The sequence below is a fragment of the Telopea speciosissima genome, chromosome 7 (assembly GCF_018873765.1).
Source record: "Telopea speciosissima isolate NSW1024214 ecotype Mountain lineage chromosome 7, Tspe_v1, whole genome shotgun sequence".
Lineage (NCBI taxonomy): Eukaryota > Viridiplantae > Streptophyta > Magnoliopsida > Proteales > Proteaceae > Telopea > Telopea speciosissima.
In genome coordinates, this window is record NC_057922.1 from 51,452,773 (window position 1) to 51,473,403 (window position 20,631).

At 38.8% G+C, this 20,631-nt stretch overlaps 1 protein-coding gene across 2 annotated transcripts in view; it reads right to left on the reverse strand.

Moving 5' to 3' along the window:
• LOC122667351 (putative elongation factor TypA-like SVR3, chloroplastic) overlaps positions 1 to 20,631 on the reverse strand; it is a 42,740-nt gene that overhangs the window by 630 nt on the left and 21,479 nt on the right. For both annotated transcript variants that reach the window (XM_043863612.1, XM_043863611.1), the window contains 10 exons: positions 13,603 to 13,779; positions 13,353 to 13,505; positions 12,139 to 12,228; positions 9,692 to 9,826; positions 9,438 to 9,554; positions 9,056 to 9,207; positions 8,895 to 8,979; positions 8,574 to 8,668; positions 5,733 to 5,898; positions 5,427 to 5,622 (listed from right to left, as the gene is read on the reverse strand). In XM_043863612.1, coding sequence (XP_043719547.1) covers positions 5,427 to 5,622; positions 5,733 to 5,898; positions 8,574 to 8,668; positions 8,895 to 8,979; positions 9,056 to 9,207; positions 9,438 to 9,554; positions 9,692 to 9,826; positions 12,139 to 12,228; positions 13,353 to 13,505; positions 13,603 to 13,779 — 1,366 coding nt within the window. The remainder of the gene's footprint in view (positions 1 to 5,426; positions 5,623 to 5,732; positions 5,899 to 8,573; positions 8,669 to 8,894; positions 8,980 to 9,055; positions 9,208 to 9,437; positions 9,555 to 9,691; positions 9,827 to 12,138; positions 12,229 to 13,352; positions 13,506 to 13,602; positions 13,780 to 20,631) is intronic.

The following is a 20,631-nucleotide window of genomic DNA, read 5'->3' on the forward strand; positions in this document are numbered from 1 at the left end:
TGGGTAGGTTCCAGTACAATGTCTAAACTACTAACGAAGGCAAATATCAATCTGGTCAACGAGGTATAGGTAGAAAAAACAAAAGACATTATACAATGAGTTTGCAGCTTGTGTCCAGTCAGTGGAGTCATATTCTGAACTGCAAGATTACAAGGTCAATGCACTCTTGTAATTGACCTTATGCAAATTACTCATAATTGTGAAGTTTGTTCCATTAAATAACAGATGATTATAAATGGAGCAGCAGTTCCAACATCCATGAGTCCCAAGGTTCACCTTACGCCACAATAACTCCCATACAGTTCAGTTGGGGCCCATAATTCAGTTGAAATATTGTCTGCACCATCATCTAACCATCTCAAAATTTCAAACAAATCTGACATCCCCAAGTTCCATAAAAGAGGTTGGAAAGAGTGAAAAAGTTTAGGAAAGTGAACTCAACAGAAGCTCAATAGGAAACATTGAAAAATTAAAAGGGAATTCCCATACATGGCGGGTCATATGGTTGAGATATGCACCAAATGTGACAGGTGGCTGAGAAGTGACAGGCAAGAAAATGCTAACCAAAGTAAACATACCTAAACCAAAATAACAAGTCATGGTTCATCAACTTAGTTTTTGTCCATCCAAATTACTTTGGAGGTCCCAAGTTCCAAGGAGGAGCAGTTTTAGATACCAAGAGGTTGTTGGTGCTAATGATGATAAGGCCAATAAAAAAAGGCGTACCCAGTGCACGAGGCTCCCGCCACTGTAGAACTTAGTTAGTAAGTTCGCGTATTATACGCGTATCCAAACGTTTAATTCAAAAAAATGTATTTTACCGTATATTTCCATATATATGGTAAAAAACTCGTTTTTCAAGTGCACCCGTATTATACATGTATTAAACACGAATTAAACGCGTTTAATACTTTTTAACTTAAGTTTAGTTTTGTTTTAAAAAAAAATCTCAAAACTTAAAGAAGAAAAAATGCAAAACAAAACCCTCGCATAATACGATTTTGGTCTTCTTCTCTTCGAACCCTAGCTGCCGACTGCCCCCATTCCACTCATCTTCTTCATCTCCGCTCGCATTTCAGTTTAGGTGGTCGGCGAGGCTTCCTTTGAGGCTGAATACCCCCTGCCCCCTTCCTATTATCTGTTCCCATTTCGGTTCAGGTGGTCGGTTAATTGCAGCTAGGTAAATCGGTGATTGCATAGGCGGACAAGCTCTATTCCTCTTCTTCTTCTCCGTCTCCGTTCGCCAAACGGTTAGCAGCGGTGATTGCACTAGTGGCCTGGTGGGAACACTCAATCTGAGGCTCTCTCTTCTTCGTCTTTGTAAGTCGTTCCTCTTCTTTTTCTCTATTTGTTTTTTTTTTTTTTTTCCTCTGCTTCATCTTTGTGTGGTTTAATTCACGGAACAAAATTTTCATAAACAACTATGATTTGAGTAACATGAGTTGACAAAACTACTATTTGATGCAATTGATCATTGACTATAATTCTAATGCCATGTGAAGTAATAGACCATTAAGCACAAGCTTGGCAGCAGGTCATCTGAGCTCTACATATGACTATATAAAGTTTTAACCTGCTACTAAGGCACATGAACTTCCATTGGTGATGTTAGTTCATCTTAGAGATGAATTCATTGATGTGAGCTCATCTTAGAGATGAGTTCTACAACACATTATTTTTTTATTTTATTTTCATGTCTGATGAGATACTTTTATTGAGATTTTGATTTGTTAAATGATAATCTTATGAGATGTAATAGGGGATATTATAGTGTGTTCATTTTAGTTGTGAGGTTTCTTTTTGATAAAATCATTGTCTATATGCTATTATTTTGTTTATTAGATGGTGCATGTCTATTACATAATGAATATATGCCCGTATTTTTGCTTATAGAGTGGCCATATTAAACACGTATCGTATTATTGCAGTATGCATTTTATTACGCTGGATTTTTTATAAGTATTATTGCCGTCTAGTTCGTTTAATTGCCAAACATATCCTTTCCCGTTCAATTGCTGCTCCCGAACTTACTAAGCTGTAGAGTCTGGGGAGGGTCATAACGTACGCAGCCTTAGGCCCTTACCCTTGTTTCCCAGAGAGGCTGTTTCCAGACTTGAACCCGTGACCACTTGGTCACAATGGAGCAACCTTACCGTTGCACCAAGGCCTGCCCTCAATAAGGTCAATCAAATAAACTTATAAAAGATGCCCAATAGGATGATGCAGTTAAATCACCTAAAAAAAAAAGGGCATACCCAGTGCACAAGGCTCCCGCCACTGCGGGGTCTGGGGAGGTTCATAATGTACACAACCTTACCCCTACTTTCACAAAGAGGCTGTTTCCAGACTCGAACCCATGGCCATTGAAGCAACCTTACCATTGCACCAAGGCCTGCCCTCTAGTTAAATCACCTATATGGGTTTATTTTATTAAAAATAAGCTTTGGGTTGGGTTATGTATGTGTTGGGCCTTTGATCCAATGTGTTTTCATTGTAATGAACCACTTAATGGGCCTATAATATGGGTAGAGGCTAGGCATGCGGGATTAGATTAGTTAAGTGTTTTTATTTATTTATTTTAATTGTTATTAAGTGTTTTAGTTAAACACACAGCAGAATCCCTACAAGAGCAACCAGCGGCTGACTGTTTTGGTGGGGTTTTGAGCAGAATCAAGATTCCCCATTAAAGGGAATATAGCCATCAGACTCAAGAAACATTTCAGGGCATTAAGGGACTGCCCTAGAGTGTCCTTCGACCAAATTTTTATGCTGATTTAATCCCTGGATCTGTAAATATAAGAAATCACTTGAATTCAGGTTTACAAGTTTTGGATATTCACTGTTTTGACTGTTGACTCAAACCTGACCGTTAGAACATTGCAGTATTTTGAGAATTATCTATTCTAATAGTCTGTGAAATTGATCAAAATCTGGCCTTCATCAGAAAATGTTGACTTCGACCATATGGTTGACATAAATTCTGCTCGAAAATCGTACGGGGTTTCAATCGTAAATCACACTCCCCTGCTGCCTCATGAAAATTGACATCCACAAGGCCTTTGATTCCCTTTGTTGGGATTTCATTTGTGATGTTCTAACCCAGATGTCCTTTTCGCCCGTTTTTGTCCATTGGATCCACTACCGCATCTCCTCCCCTTTCTTCTCAGTCATTGTCAATGGTTCACCAGCAGGTTTCTTCCATTCCAAAGTTGGAATCTGCCAGGGCTGCCCCCTCTCTCCTTTTCTCTTCTCCCTTGCCCTTGAAGTCCTGTCAAGAAGCATTCAGGCTAAAACCGACCAACATCTCATCTCCCCCATTCCAAAGTGCAAAAACCTCAACATTACCCATCTCAACTTTGTTGATGATATTATGATCTTTTCCAAGGCCTCTTCCTCTTCTATCTCCGCCATTATGTCCTCTCTGCAGCTTTTCGAGAGAATCTCTGGTCTTCGAATCAATCTCCTGAAATCCCATATTTTACTCTCTGGGGTCTCGGACTCGGACAAGGATACCCTTCTCTTTACTGGGTTCACTCTTGGATCCCTTCTTGTAAAATATCTCGATCTCCCTTTGATTCCTGCTAGGTTGACCAGTCATCATTGCACCCCTATGCTTGATCTCATTCGTAAAAGGCTCCAGCTTTGGAAGGGCAAACTTCTTTCCTTTGCAGGTAGGATTGTTCTAGTCGAATCAGTCCTTCAGTCTTCCTACATTTACTGGTGCGGTATTTATGGTCTTCCAAAATCCACCATCTCTACCATGGAATCCCTCTTTTGCTCCTTCCTGTAGAAAGGAAAGGAATCCCCCAAATTTCTTCACCTGATTAGCTGGGCTTCTATCTGTCTCCCAAAATCCAAAGGAGACCTTGGCATTCGCAAAACCACCTCCATTCTTCTCCTAATTCTTCTCCACCTTTTTATTTTCAGTTTCCCATAACCCTAAATCACCCACAGACCAACACAACCATCATCTTTGCCCCAAATTTGATTCGAACCTTCCCCTCCTCAATTGGGAAACTCGATCTGAGTTTGAGTCCTAAACTCCCACTCAAACCCTAAAAAACCCCACTTCCATTAAAACCCCATAAACCCTAATTTCTGCCCAGCCCATCCTAACCATCAGAACCTCACTCAAAGCTGGCTGAGTGCTCTATTCCCCCCCGGGAACACCCAATTCAAACCTGGTTCCAATTCCCTCACTCTAAACCCTAGATCCTTCCAATTTCCACTTTCCCAAAACCCATAACCCTAACCTGCTGCCATTCTAGTTTACACAAGCTCATTAAAACATCTCAGGACCTTCACTGATACACTCCCCTACACCTGCCTATAACCAACACCTCAAACCCTAACCCTAATTTTGACCTAAAACCCTATTTTGACCTATTTAGACTACTTATTCATATCAGATCCTAATTTACTGGCTCCCAGTTGGTCTCCTTTCAATCTAGGACTACGTTACTTATTCTTAACAACCAAGGAAATAACAGTTATGTAATGAAATAAAACATCTCAAACAAACTTAATAAAGTAAATCCCGTATTCCTACCTCTTACCTATAATTTAGGCCCACTAAAGTGGCCTATTACAAAGAAAATCCCTCGGACGAAAGGCCCAACACATATATAACCTAACCCAAAGCTTATTTCCACAAATATAACCCCAATTCTGTGTTTTATCTGCATCAAGGACACAAGGTAATGGGTGAGGAGAACTGAGGTAGTGACCAGACTCAGCAAGTTTGACGTGACTCAGGTACAAGCATCGAGTCACTTATCGCTCATACAAACTTGGACCGAGTCTAGTCATTTTTTATACTGGCCGAGTCTACATGACTCTTGACCAAGTTTTGCCAATTTTTTACTCGACTCAGGTGACTAACCCGAGTCAAAACCAGGTTTCCAACAATGCTTACAGATGAACATTCTGGCATTATGTGTTGATGTTCCCATCCTTTAGTCAGGAAAGCATTTTTCCTTTGTTTGCCCACTAATTAACGATAGAGATCCACCCCAATTACTCAAAACATGATGATGCTCTATGACTCTATTAAGTTTAAGGTGGAGGTTCAGCGACCCTTTAACGAAGATGTTTTCTTACAAGAAAAGAAATGTAACTATTTCCAGATGAGTACATCTCCGCCGAGAGAAAGCCAAAGCGAAAGATTGCATGTTTGTAGAAAGAACAATCCTCATGGGCCAAGCATGCTTTTGCATTTAAGAAAGGGGGGTAAAGGGGTAATACTCTATATACTACCTGTCTCACTCTAATCAATCATGAAAACGATGAACACTGGAACAAAATGGAGTAATGAGGACTCTTAGTCAAATAAACTTCTCATTACTTAGGTAATGTTATGCCAGCAGTAGCCTAACAAGAAGAAACAGGCTTCAAATTTTAAATAGTGTTCTAGAGCTTTTTCTTACCTGTTTGTTCTTTATTGGAACGTACATTGGTTGCAGCCTTCCTCTTGCAAACATTAAGGGACAGGTCACCAGGACGCTGGTGGATGCCCACTATTTGGCCTTTATAGACTTCCTCACCTGGTCTGATAAACATCTGACCTCTCTCTTGTGCACTTGAAAGAGCATACGATGTACTGGTTCCATCCTCAAACGCAACCTGAACATCAATTTTCACTCAGTCTTGATTGTTATCAATGACGGGTGCATTTATATGGAAAAAATGATCAGGTATTGAGAAGAGTTTAAAATTTTCCGAGTGACAATTACCAGTGAACCCTGATCTCGGGTGTTAATATCTCCTGCCCATGGTCCATAAGTATCAAATATTGTGTTGAGGATTGCAGTTCCACGAGAAGCTGTTAGAATTGCATTTCGCAATCCAAGAAGACCACGAGTTGGTATCTTATATTTGATTAATGATGTTCCCTCTGACCTGGTCAACAAAAGGATTAAGATTCTCAGGCCAACAACAGTAGGGCCAGAGGGGTGAAAAGTAAGGTAAAAAAAAATTTACCCACATAATAAGGAAATATAATGGATAAAGAGAAAATCCACAGATGAGATATCAAATAAAACTTGGTGCACCATCAGAAGTATTGCAAGGATCAAACCATAAACAATAGGCATAATAAGTAATCAGCAGCATGCAAATCGAATATGCAAGCCTACTTTCACCTGTAGGAAAAAACCTATAGTACTAAAGGCTCATGTCAGTAATGACTCACTAATTGCTAATTGCTGTTGTAATTCTTGTTTTCTATTTCCCTCTCTATAAACTAACAGTAAAATTCAATCACAGTATCAAGCATGTGATACATAAATGTTCCAGTAAACAAATTCTCTCTCAGTATCCAATGCATTAACAGAATAAGGGGAATTCTAGGAAACTGCACATGATGGCCTTCTCTAGCAATATATTTAAGTCTCAATGCAGCCAATTTTTCTCCCTTGCCATTTTGTGAAGACACCACTCCTATGAAAAGCTTGACAGGATTAAAATTTAAGCTTCTTCTACAAATGCAAACGATGTGGTGTTTTTATTATTCCGTAAATCACAAAATGCATCTCCCTTTCTATAGTTTTTGTGTATTATCCAATATCCATAGAGAAAGTGAATTCAACATTGACGATCTTTAGTTAACAAGGATTCCCACGTGATCTTTTGTTAAGGTTTGTGTAGCCCCTAATCAAGAGGCAAAGCCGTCAAACATCAACCAAATCTTATTTTTCTCCACAAGCATGGTTCAAGTTAGCAAAGCCGATTCCAATTCCGATTCTGATCCAGCAGGAATCGGCCAGAATCGCCTGAACCTTAGAAAAAGCCAAAGAATCAACTGTTTTGTCGGGATCGGAACGGCCGATTCAACCGATCCGCTCCCAATTCCTTGAACAATGCCAATAAGAGTTCACAAGCAAAATGAAACAAATAAAAAACTGGCTGTCAGAAACATGATTCGAGTCACTGAAGGAACCAACCACAATCATTAGTTAACCCAGAAAATGTAATATAAAATATGTAAATAATCTCTTGTACTTATATAACACATACCTTACCACTAAAATCGTTTGTAAGACAAGGAACGCCAACTATAAGGTTTGGACTTTGGACTATGTCTCCACATATAAAATAGGATTATTTCCTCATTTAACTTTTCGATATGAAGAGAGAGAACAACAAATTGAATATAATTAATATCAGCAAAGGTTTCCAACATGGTCCACTTAGGAAGCCTTACCTAAACGGAGATCAGATGGGGCCCAAAAATTTGTGGAAAGGTAGATCCATAAGTCCCCTATTCACATGTCAGGTTTCAGCCCAATTGGAGTTTGCTAAGTGGAAAAATAGAGAAAATCCAGGACCATGCAAAAGTGCACAGTAGTGGTCGGAATACTGTAGGTCTGCATACACATACATGGGGATGCATGCCAATACAAGGGAGGGTATTTGATTGAATTAAGCTCTGAAATTTGACACGTGGCTAACCGGATCATGTCCTCTCTATCCAATTGTCAGAATTGCCACATCATCTGTCCACATGGCTCAAAATGGTAGACCGTTTAGGAAGCCCGTCCTAAACAGGGCTGTGTGAAGGCAATTTCCCAATTAATATATCTGCAACACTCACAATTATTAACTATTAAGACAGTCAGCTTTTCAATCATGGCAGGCATAAACAGAAAGGTATTCTTGATTTTAGAGAATGCAAAGAGTGACACAGCAAGGCCTCAGGTTTCTCCTACGTTTAATAGAACAGAATTTTCTTTACATTCAACCAAGTACTAATGTCCACTGTGTTTGAAATGCTTTTTGTTGTATTACGCCATCTTTATCAATCTTTCAATTCAATTTTGTTTTTTTTACTTTTAACAATTGAAGGTCCCCCCCCCCCTCCCACCCCCCAAAAAAAAAATTTTCATGACCTCCCATCTCCCCTTGTCCACAAGTCAGACAGGATCAGGGTAGGATTCAGGTTGACTAAATGCAACACCAAAATTAATTCCTACCGCCTTGAGTCCCTATACAACTTGCTTATACTTTTAATATACTGATTAATTCCCCAAATTATATATACCTTAAGATCAAAAGTTAAGGAAAATACTGTATTTAAACATGCTGTCCTTCAGTCTCAATTACTAAAATTAATGACGCAAGTGCTAATGGCTTTAGGGAATTACTAACAGCATTCACATTTGGCCAACCCCATTTAGTTGGGATAAGGTTATGTTGTTGTTGTTGTCGTTGTCGTTGTTGTAACAGTATTCACATTTCACATATTTGCAGAACATAAAATATTGTTATATTAGCTGGCCATATGCCGTAACATGACAATTTTCAAAGAGTTTATGAAATTAATTCCTAAAATATTTCTTCAACACGTCATACTGAGTATTGATTAAAAAAAAAAAAAAAAAAACAGTGCTCATCGGAAAGGGGACCACCAAATGAAACTATGAAAGAAAAGAGGCCTAATTTCAACCTTATTCCTTTTCTAAACCACGAGGTGCATTGTCGGTAATTATACAATGAAACTAGTAGTACAGATTAGGGATCTGGAAGGAACACAGCATTTTTTTCTGCCAAATGAGAAGCAAAGAGTTCTTACTAACCCTAATCCTTGCATATCAATCATTTGCCCACGCCTTTTCCCTAGAAGTTCGACCACAGGTCCCATATATTCTTCTGGTATCTCAACAGTAGCAATCTGCAAGGAATTTGCACAAGGCGGATTGAATTCAGATGCAATAGAGATTGGAGAATATAGTTATTTCAAGTTCAAATGAGATTAAAATTTTCTATTTCCTATCAATTAGATGTCCATGAAAATTTATGATAAGCATCCAACAAGGGAAGAAGAGGTGGGGAAGAAAAAGGCTACTCAAAGTCTCAAACTCAACATGGCTTGAACATAAAATATCTCAAGTAATCACCTCAAAAGGTTCCAGCAACTTCTCGTTCACCCTTTTGTTGATTACCCTGGGTGGCCCCACCATGAACTCATAGCCTTCCCTTCTCCTGAAAGGCACAGCAGTTGTAGAAACTTGCGAACTTAAACACCAAGAGCAGTGAAATAACCCAGATTTTAACTTACATGTTCTCTATGAGTATGGTGATATGCAAAGTACCCCTCCCACTAACAATGAATGTATCTGCAGTTTCACCATCTTCAACTTTCATAGCCAAATTCCTCTCGAGTTCACGATATAGTCGATCTCTCAGATTTCTACTAGTTACATACTTTCCCTGGAAAGAAATGTTTAAAAAGGAAAAAAATTCATATCCAATGGCACAACCAATATGAGGAAAGTACATGTTAATTCAAAAAACTAGCATGAACCAAACTTATTGACCATGGAAGCACATTCACTGCATCGGCAGCAAACTATAAGACTTGAGAATACACATTACAGGATAAGCATCCACATTTTGACAACAGAGAGCCGTTAGAGTTGGACATGTAGTACAAATAGTACCTCACGGCCTACAAAAGGTGAAGTGTTGATAGAGAAAGCCATTTTCACCGTTGGCTCCTCCACCTTAATGGCAGGTAAAGGTTTGCCAAAAGTTTTATCAGCAATTGTCTCTCCAATCTGCATAAAAGGTATTAAACAGTTACCAGATCTTAAAAGAAAAGGATAATGGCTCCTATTGTACAGAGACACTTTCAAAACTCAAGATTGCTATGATGACTTGGTGGCTATACAGTAGACAACTGAAAAATGCTCACCATAATATCACCAATACCACAAAGAGCACAAATATCACCAGCTTCTACATTCTCCACAGGAACCCTACCGAAGTTCTCATACACAAAAAGCTCACTAACTTTTCCATATCTGCATGCTTCATCTGAGGTACATACCTACAAAATTTCAATATATTAATTGTTATTCATCATAAAAATTCAAATTGTATCAGGTAGGAGACCATCAAGCTACTTGTTGATTTAGCTGAGAAGAGAACTGATATCCACAAAAAGATATCTATATTACTCAAAAAAATGGATTTGACCCCCAAACGGAAAATAAAATAGAGATGACAATTATCGATCGATTTGGGTGGATATGCAAAAATATTTCTCATTATCACAGCGGATCCTAAAAAAAAGAGTTTGTACCAAATAAAGTATATACTTCGACTTTCGTGTGCTAGAACTTTGGCTCATAAACACAAAAGTACTGTATGCACTTTTTTTGAAAAGATTGGGTTCGGAATTATTAGAAGAATTCTTTACGGAGGAAGAAGAAGTTCTTTCTTTGATCTTCCCAAGAGAAGAAATTAACATGTTTATAAAATTTGAGTTGTTTTTTTATTCTCATTCTGAAAAAGGAAAAAAATCATTCGTAGTCATAACTCAAGTTGGATAATTCTCAAAGAGCTGAAAGGAAAATCCTTAGGCGAATTTAAGAACTCATCCAATCTGATGCAAGGCCCGGAGAGCCTTTTAATTCCAATAAAAAATTAGTGTTCTACTTTTCATTAGTTGAGAGAGATAGAGATGAATACTCTATCTTATCTCTAACTCAATGTTTATCTCACCTTGGAAAAACTAAAAACAAAGATAGCAAGTTTTATGCACAAGTTTTCTCATTTCTTTCTAATTCACAAGAATAGAAGCCTTTCTTTTCTCGAGTTGCAGAAATATGCGATAGGATAAAGGAAACTAATTGAGAAACTTGCATGGGGCTGGCTATTCACCCACTTTTTTTTCTGCTAATGTGCAGCAGCAAGGAGCCAACTGGTTGTTGGACCAACCTATGGTGTGTTACGGACTTACGGCCATAGTTGTCATGGCATCTAGGTGAACCAAGGCATTGGAGAGAGCCTGGACACTAGGCGACACCATCAAGGCAACCAAACCAACCAAAACACTTGCCTAGGCGAACAAGGCGATACTAGTTGTCAAGGCACCTGGATGCCAAGGCGGTCATCTAAGCGACACCTTGACAACTATGGTTCTGGCGAAGTACCGGGTTGTTGGGAAGGAGCATGAGCGGGCAGGGGGCTCACACAAGTAAGTGAAGGACCCCCGTAGGGCCTTTCTGAAGCGTGGCCCACACACAGCCAGGAGGGAAAGAAAAGGCAGGGGGATACAGGGGACATGCTGCGAACCAATGATGAAGAAAGGTGCAATTCGCAGAAAAGATTAGACCAACTAATAGGAGGAAAGCTTAAACAAAATCCAACATTCCAGCCTGTTAAGTTGATGGTAAAGTCTCTGGGTTAATACATAGATGTCTGTTCGAAAGTTGTGTCATTACCAGACATATACTACCAACCAGCATTCCCACTTCCCCCAACAGAGAAAATCCAAACCTAATTGACCTCATAAGAAGGGATATTTTTCCCCAAAATACAAAAAAGCAATTGATATTCTTTTGATCATTAAAAAAAAATGCAATTAATATTTAACTCAACCAATCCCCTTCTTTTCTTCATTCTTTTTTAAGCATGTAGTTAACTATGCAAGGCGATGATATTGAGGTTTTGGGTCTCAACCTCAGGACAGTTTGGGATTCAATACAAAATTTTCTTGGCATTCTTTTCTTTTTTCTTTTGGGGGGGGGGGGGGGGGGGAGGGGGTTGTGGAGGGGAGGGAGAAGGGTGGGGGTGATTTAGGACATTCTTGTTTTTAGCAAAAACATAATGTTTCCTTTTTCTTTTTTTTTCATTTTTGGGTAGTTTGCACAAAACAAACATGATAACAATAGTGACCCCATATCTATCATGTGAAGCACAAACACAATATAGAAAGTCTGATGAGAAATGAAAACTGAAGGGCAGTATGAACCTGGACAGGTTTTCTAGTAAGAGGCTCAAATAGATTGAAAAAGCACTATCATGCATTCTGGACGTGTTCTACACTTCTACTAAAACCCTAAGAAGAACTAACATGATTTATTGGACTGAAGTCCAATAAAATCAAGAGTTCGAAAAATATCCCGACAAGTAAATTGCTTGTAGCAGAAATAAGTAATTAAAATCTTGCTTCCAGACACACCGAGTCAAACTAGTAAACATCAAACTCAGTTTGACATAGTGAAGACTGTTTTAATTAACTGAAAAACAATTTAATTATACCATATACTTGCATTAAGTATTAAATTTGAATGCAACTCCACAAGGATTAAGAAAATTTAGCTGACAGATAATATGCAGCCAAAAGATCCTAACCTTTACATCCATTCCTCTCTCCAGAAACCCAGCATGCAAGCGCCCAATGGCTATTCGTCCTTTATGCTCATCATACTCGGTACTTGTTACCTTAATATGGAAGATTCATCAGCAGCAGTGTCAGTATAATGATATACCAAAAATAAATAAATAAAATAAAATCTTCAACTTGAAAAATCAATAATGAAGAGATATCTATAGTAAAAGCAACAAATTACATGAAATTTAACTGCACCAAAGATCCGAAAGAACATCGCTAAATTATAGAACTCATCAGTCTGTGTGTACTTTCCTAACTGCAGTCAGGACATGAGAACCATTCTATTTACTATGTGTTAGTGTCTTTGAAGGCTGCACCTGAGACTTACAATTGTCAAATAAAACAAGCTCTTGTTTTCTTCTCTCCCAAAACCATCAAACATGGCATCAGATCCCCAGTATTTTAAGTGCTGATTAATGAAAATAATCAAGAGATTCATGCTCAATGATAGGGTTGGAAGTAAGAGAGTCCAAATATTAATATCGCAGTATCTTTAGGGAAAAGTGTGCTCAGAATTTCTCCATAAAAGAGAACTCTATCTAAATCTTGTTAACTAGAGAACAGGTTCAAAGTCTATTTACTCTGCCTACAATAATCTCTTAATTTATCAGAATGATCTCAATTCCTCTAATGTGGCTAGTCTTCACTGTTTTTTCATGAAAATAAGTGATTAAGGAAATATCGATTTATTATACTTATTCTTTCAGTAACAAAATTTAACTTCTTGTTTCTGCTAGTCTGGTCACTTGAAAATTGTAGACGAAAAGCTCGTAACAAAAAGCTGGAAGGTGAGGTTTGCAAGCCATCTACTAATCGTAATCTCCCATCCTAATCAAAATTATTTTATTTGTTGTCTTTTCTTTGTGTCCCTTTTGATGTGGTCAGTGGTCAGCCTGTGTCACTAACTCACTACATAAGTAAATTTGGGACATCATGTTTATGACTCTCACACTGTCATCCCTATCCTTCCTGCAGCTCTAAGCCTCTTAACATTTCTTCTCCTTCTTTAACAGACTTTTAAGTCAAAAAAGACCAAGCTGAGGATAGACAAAAGGACCCAACAAAAGGTATACATTTTGGAGATAGAAATAGTAACTTAATTTTTCGCATTTAAATATTAGATCCAATAGACAGATGTCCAAATCTACTAGCGAAATGAAGATTAACCACTAACAAGCATCTGCAATGCACCATCTTTGTCAATACGTGGCCCAGGTATGCATCTGGTGATAGCCTCAAAAAGTGGTCCAAGATCATCCGCCAGATCTTCTGGAAGGAGTCCAGCCTTCCCCTTGATACCACTCGCATATATTGCTTGAAAGTCACACTGTATATGCAATAAAGTTTCCTAAGGTTAGAAACCAAAATCTGGTAACTGCTGAGACAAGCTAATTACTTGGAATACTTCATTAAAATGAAAGCACCTGTTCATCTGTTGCATTTAATTCAATAAATAATTCAAAAGTCGAATTGATCACAAACTCTGGACGAGCTGAAGGTCTATCAATCTTATTGACAACAACAACAACAGCATGCCCAAACTCCAGAGCCTTCTTTAGAACAAATCTTGTCTGTGGCATTGGGCCCTCCACAGAATCTACCTAGAAGACAGTACAACAGCTATTTGTTAGTATAATTAAACCAAGAAAATTATAAATGGAAATAAGCTGCTTCTTTTTTAAAAGGGGAAAAAAAGCCAACAATGGAAATGATTTATTTAAGGAACAATGTTCAGGAAGGTAAATAATGAGGTAATCTGATGCAGATTGACATCAAGGGACTTCTTCAAGTTTGGGTATGTGTGCAAATTTTACTTCATGTCTTGATTCTTCCACTCAAATCCTTGCAACCATAGTACTATATCTCGTGATATATCGGCATCCCGGGCCTACCGAGATATCCGAAATATCTGAAATTTGGCGAAATTTCGCCGAAATATTGCATTTTTTCTGCAATATTTCGGGAGACCATCTCGGTGGGTATTTGGCCATATCTAGGTCTGATACTTCATGGACACCCTTATTTAAGCTAAATAAACACATTTAAACCTTCATATTGCAAAAAAAATGAACTCAAAGTGGTGTTTTGGGTTTGCACCCTTGATTGACTGTATACGGTCGGACCCTGTTGTGTAAAATAGTTAAATACATATTGTTTAAGTACTGAAAAACATAATAAGAAATTTAAACAAAGTAATGAAACAAAAATAAAGTCAAATGTAGCCTTTAGTTTAAAGTTTAAACTCTAAACTCATAAAGTCATAAGCGCATAAGTCATAACTCATAAACTTCATAATAGTCAATAGTTCAATACTCAATACACAAAGTATTTCTACGAAATTTACCAAAATTTACCGAAATGTACCGAAATTTACCGAAATATACTGCTCAATACAGAGTATTTCTACGAAATATACCGAAATTTGAACTTTTTTCATTTTGGAAGCCCATCTCGTCTCGGCCCTACCAAAATTACCGAAATTTCGCGATATATCGGCGATATATCGCGAAATTTTGTACCATGCGTCCATGCTTGCAACTCTAAATTGCTGTAAACTTCTAAAATAATGATTTTGTTCGGATATTAAGGGCTCAAGCACGAATGACAGAAATTTGCAGTTTTTTAATTGGCCAATGGGCTCCTCATGTAAATTTATTTAGATTTCTTAAAGGAAGAGACTTGGTTCCTTGTTCTTCTAACAGTCACATGCAATTTAACATTTTTCAAATGGTTCAAATATGATGAACACTTTATTCTTCTTTTATATCTGTGACATGCTTTAGAGGGATTATAATGTGAATGAAAACCATCAAGGTGCTATAGCAAAAAGAATGGATTCTTTGTGAAAGCAAATTAGTCATGATTCATGTTCCTCCAGGCACAAAATCATCACTTTTCTTGTGCTCCTGGTTTTGACATAACAAACTTAAGCTACAACCATAGTGAATGAATTACGACTCATAGAACATATGTTTCTTTCTAGAGTCACTACAATTGTTTGGTAACCAGCCAAGTTGAAAAAATAGAAGTTTGCAATTTTTTATTTTATAAGAGCAATAGGAGGTGGGGCATTATTCTATGGCAAGCACCACAAGGGGGCTGGTCCATCTCACCAATTGGTGGACCAACCCAATGGGCCATAGGGCCAACCAGCCTAGCTGGGCCAGCCCACATGGGCTGGGAGTATTTGGGTCTCTCAAACCCAAATCGTGGGGGGAAATTTTGTCCTTTTCTTCATGATTCTCTAGCTGGCTGATGGAGGTATTTAAATAGTGGGTTCACAAGCTTATATGGATTGGCCGGTGCACATGAAGACTCTTGCAGTCTCTAGAAGACTGAAGAACTGAATTATTTTCCTTTTTTTTTAAAGATCTTAGAGCCCGCTTGATAACCTTACTGCTGTTTCTGTGCTGAAACTGTGCTGAGAAACAGCAGAACAGTTTTTTCCGTTTCTGTGCTGAGAAACTGTTTTTGACACGCTTGGTAAACCTGTTCTGGAAACATTTCCAGAAGACAATTGGAACACCACAGGTGCTTGAGACATCCTATAGTAATGGCTGGGTATTCTTCTACATACTATGGGCTGGGTATCTGGGTTGGCAATGGCGCCGTGTAAGGACGATCTAGAACGAGATCAATGAGCTCAAGAAGCAGGTCAAGCCTATGGAGGCCAAAATTCAAGAGCTCTGTGAGGTGTACTAACCAATCATATACAGCTTTTTAGGTTAGAGCTCTGCCCTCTTCTAATTTTTAAGTCCGGAGATGGAAAGACAGGCTCAGCTATTCAGAAGGGAGAAAGAGGGGAGAAATTCATAACTGATTAGTTAATTTAAAATTCTTTAGTGATACAGTCATGAACGATTAAACTGCATAACCACCGTTAAGAAATGATTAATTTTTCCTAAATTCAGGAGAGGAAGGAGTTGTTAATGGGGTTCTACGGGGATCGACACTTCAATGCAGGTTCTATACTTTTGGGGTTTGGGGTGTTCGAGTCAGTCGGTGGTTGCATGAATAACTGGTTTCGAAGAGGAAAGCTGTTTCCAGGACCCCATTTATTTTCAAAATTCTAGGGTTCAACTGATTCCTCTGCTGCTACTCTTTGGTTGCAACAAGAATCACAAGATGCAACCATTCTCAGCTTGCTCATCGCCTCCCTCTCTGAGGAGGTCCTACCTCTGATTATTGGAAAGACGACAAATAAAGACCTGTGGGATGCCCTATTTTCTTATTTTGGATTCACCAACAATACGCATCTTCACTGGAAATGGGGGATTTTGTAAGATTTTCGAGCCAATAATGGCTTACACAGATCATTGAACCCTAGAATGGGGTTTTGTAAGATTTTCAAGCTTCACACACACACAGAGAACAAATCAGAGAGAAAGAGAGAGCGACAGAGAGAGAGAGAGAGAGAGAGCGAGAGTGAGCAAAGGTACTTGGTGAGGCGTTGGCGCTTTTTCTGCAGTAGCTTTGAGGGTTTTCAGAGCTTGAGGGTTTTCAGAGCTTTGAGAGGACGAAGAAGGCTTCTGTCTAATGAAAAGCATAAAACAAGACTTTGAGAAGATGAGGCTTATGTCTAATATCGGGCACAATTTTCTCAAAATTGTGCTGAGAAACGACAAAACATGTATTTGATGTTCTGTCAAATCTCTTCCAAGGACCATAAATTTCAATTTCTGTTCCCAAAAACACTAAATAAAAACACGCCGTTATCAAGTGCTTTTTATGGTGTTTTCCCGTTTCTCGGAATGGAAAAACACCAAAAATTGTTTCCCGTAAGGTTATCAAGCGGGCTCTTAGTTTCTTTTTGTATTAGTTTCTATTTCCTGTTTTCTTAAGGGGCAAGGTATTGCAGCCTATAAATATGTATGAGCTCTTAGGAGCCTCCCCACGATTTAGTTGATGAATGAAAGCTTGCTTTGGCAATTTATGTGTCCTGACAGGCTGAGAAGCTGAGAGAGTAATGTAAGACTAATCTAGGTCAGATATAGTCCCAATTAACCCACAATAATCCTCAGCACTCAGTTTGGAATAACCCCAACAGTAGGGTGTAAACAAGGGCCGAAATTCAGAAGTAAGGCCTAGGTTGTGTGTCAAAATCCAGCCACTCAATGGGGCTGATTTCAAGGTCGAGTGTAAGTCTTAGGACTCCCAACACACCCTCCAAACAGAAATAAAATAGGGTGGCTAGATCACAAGTTATCAGCAGGTCACGAAATTAGAAGGTCAAGACTTATCTGTAGAAGCCAAATCAGCCAATAGAATAGGACCAAACTCAGGTCGAGAGGAGTTTGTATAGGGGAGAAGCACTGCAGAAAACTTCAATCAATTCTGATGGTGAGATTGAGAGATCTAGAGGCTTCACCAAAATAGAAGGTTAAGGCCTACAGGCCAAACCAGCCAGCAGCAGGGTCTCAGGTTGGGATCGAGTGTCGGTCTCCTTGACAGGGGTCAGCCCTCCAAAACTCAACCCAATCTGATCAGGGATCTCTGAGTTATGATCCACACAAGTTGCAGCAGCCGGACTGGATCGTAGGAGCAGAAAGGGATCTGCAGAGGTGAGCTTTGATTCTTCTTCTGGTGGTGATCAGCAGCAGCAGTCAAGTGGTTGATTGGTGGAACGCTTCTGGTCTTCAGCAGCAATTGTTTGTTCACAATAGAAGTCACAGAACACGGCAGAAGTAGGGCTCCATTGGATGTAGAAGACAGTTGGAAGAAGGGAATAAGAAAATAGAATGTAAAAGGATAGGAGGATTTAGCTCTTCCAGCAAGGCTCCTGCAGCCCTTCAAGTTCCATGCATAACTTGAGAAGAAATCATAATTGCAACAAGCAAAAATTTTGTCATTCAACTAGGTCAATCGTGGGGATGGCTAAAACAGCCTTACAAATAAATAAAAGCAATACTTGCTTCCCAAGAAAAGACAGAAATAGAAACTAACTTATTGACTCAATCTTAAGAATTAGAAACTGCCTTAATAACTCAATGACTAACTTAGGAATATAAGTTACTAACTAACTACACAAGTGGGGACCGCTATAAGTAACAATTGGCCCTCATTTGTATTACAAAAATTTGTCATTATACAACCCAAGATTCTGGGTTTGAGAGACCCAGCAACTCCCAGCCCAGTTGGGCTGGCCCAACTTAAAGTTGGTTGGCCCACTAGTTGGTGAAGTGAACCAGCCCTTTTCCCTTGAGTCTTCTTAAAGTATTTCTTGCCAAACAACTTCGCTTCTGCATCAGAGAGCCTGGCTGAGAAAGCCGACCCCCTCCCCCTTTCTATCTGTTGGCAGAATCGTGGGTTAGAAAAAGAGAATGAGAGAATGGAATGACTTAGATTCATTGATAGGTAAGCCCCTCTATTATAAATAGAGGGGAAAGTTACAAAGGGACTGAAATAGGCGATGTGGGACTAAAATCCACATAGGCGACTTAAACTTAATAACATAAGAATAAAATTACCCCAAAAGGAACAGAATACCCCCACGATATTCTAGACTACATATTTCAACACTCCCCCTCAAGTTGGATTATACAAATAAGTAAAGAAAGAAGATCCAGCTTGAACTAAAAAAAAGAACTCCATAATAATGCAAACACTCTCCCTCAAGTTGGCGCATACAAGGTACTAATGCCCAACTTGAACAAAATGGGAAGAAACTAAGTTGCAGCAAAATCCAGCTTGACATATGAATGCAGCTCCCAAATAAACCATCAAGAATTTGAAATAATTGATTCCAAAACCTGGGCAGCCTTGATCGATAAACTTTCACCAATCTTCAACAGCTGTCCAGTGATGAATCTCTGACTGATAATCTTGAAGATAAGCAACTAGGGCAGCAAGCAGCGGAAACAAATAAATCAGGCAGCAAAAATGATCAACCCAACTGTAGAACCTCATATAGGCAGGCAATAACCAAACATCTTCAATACTTTAATACTTCAATCTCCCCCTTACGGCAAACTCAACCCCCATAACAAAGGAGATACCCAATGGCAATGGTGGAAACTCTGACCTTCTATGTATTGCACCAAGTGTTCCTACAAGTTCTGCTTCTCCAATGTCTGCAGGTGTACTGTACATAATCTCCCTCTCACGTGTAGTAGTACACGAGGACATAACAGAGATGATGTAAGTGATAGGGCAAAAGCATAATATTCCAGAATTTTCCAAAAAAGGTGCTAAAGGTATGGAAAAGGAAGAAATGGCATATTAGAGAATACCATTATCGTCCAAAGTGGTTATGGGTATATGCCAAAGGTATGTTTTGGGAGGTGGTGAAGTGAAAAGAGCAGTGGGATAATGAATTACGGAGTAAAACAATGCAACATATAAATTTTCAACCATCTTCAAACGGTCAAACAAACCCTTTTGATGGAAACTCCTGGAGGGGAGAAACTCCTAACTCCAATATTCAAATCTGATAAGTATACAGATCTGATTTGAAGTAAGGACAAGCTCCAATCTTCAAGGTTTGATCAATCTTCAAACAGGGAAGAACAAGTGTGCAAAAACTCCAATGTATAAACTCCCACATGCGAAATAGGACTGACGAAGATATCTGGACAGCAATTGATGTAAGAAGCTTCAACCAAAAACTTGGATCAAATCTGAATTAGTGAACAATGCTAGGATCAAGCTCCACAGTAAGCCGGATATGAACCAGAAAAGCTTCACATAACTGAATAGATTCGTAATTGCAACCAATAACCATGGAACACACTATTGTAATCCCAAATAAGTTGATCTCCAGGGTAGTAGATTCGAGTCTTCAATAATGAAAGAAATTCGATCTCCAATAGTAGGATACTCAGTCTCAATAATAGGGCAGCAGTAGTCCTCATAAAAGTACCAGTAACATGTTAACCAGTCATGCTTACAGAAGGCAATCAATAGAACCAGCAAGGTATGTAGTAAAGCTCAATAGAACCAACAAATATAAGATAAATAACCCGACAGATCCATAGCTATTTGAAGCAGCCAGCCACATAGGAACTAGAAAAAAATAGGTTGATAGTTGATGAAACCGAGCCATAAGAGTGAACCTGAATTTTTTCAAAATAGATCCATGAATGATGCTGAAACTTGGGTTTGAGAACTCCTCTGGTATGTATAAGACTCCCCTAAAAAAATTAGCTTGATAGGACAGCCCTAACCCTAAAATCGATTTTTGTCAGGGTTTTGGAAAACCCTGAAATTGAGATTGATTAGGGGAAGGGGACTTCAAAAATATGTTGATGCTTGTCAAAGTGTGATGGTTTCTTGGCATAGATGTTGTCCACAGCTGCTGGAATGGAACTCCAATACGAACACCCAATCTCTTGTAGGATTTGAGACTTGATCTTCAAGTGGGAGAAACACCAAAAAGTACAGAAAAAATAGGGCAGTAGCTATCTTAGGTAAAATACTTCTTTAAGCCATGAATAATTGAAGTAGATTGTCTCTCT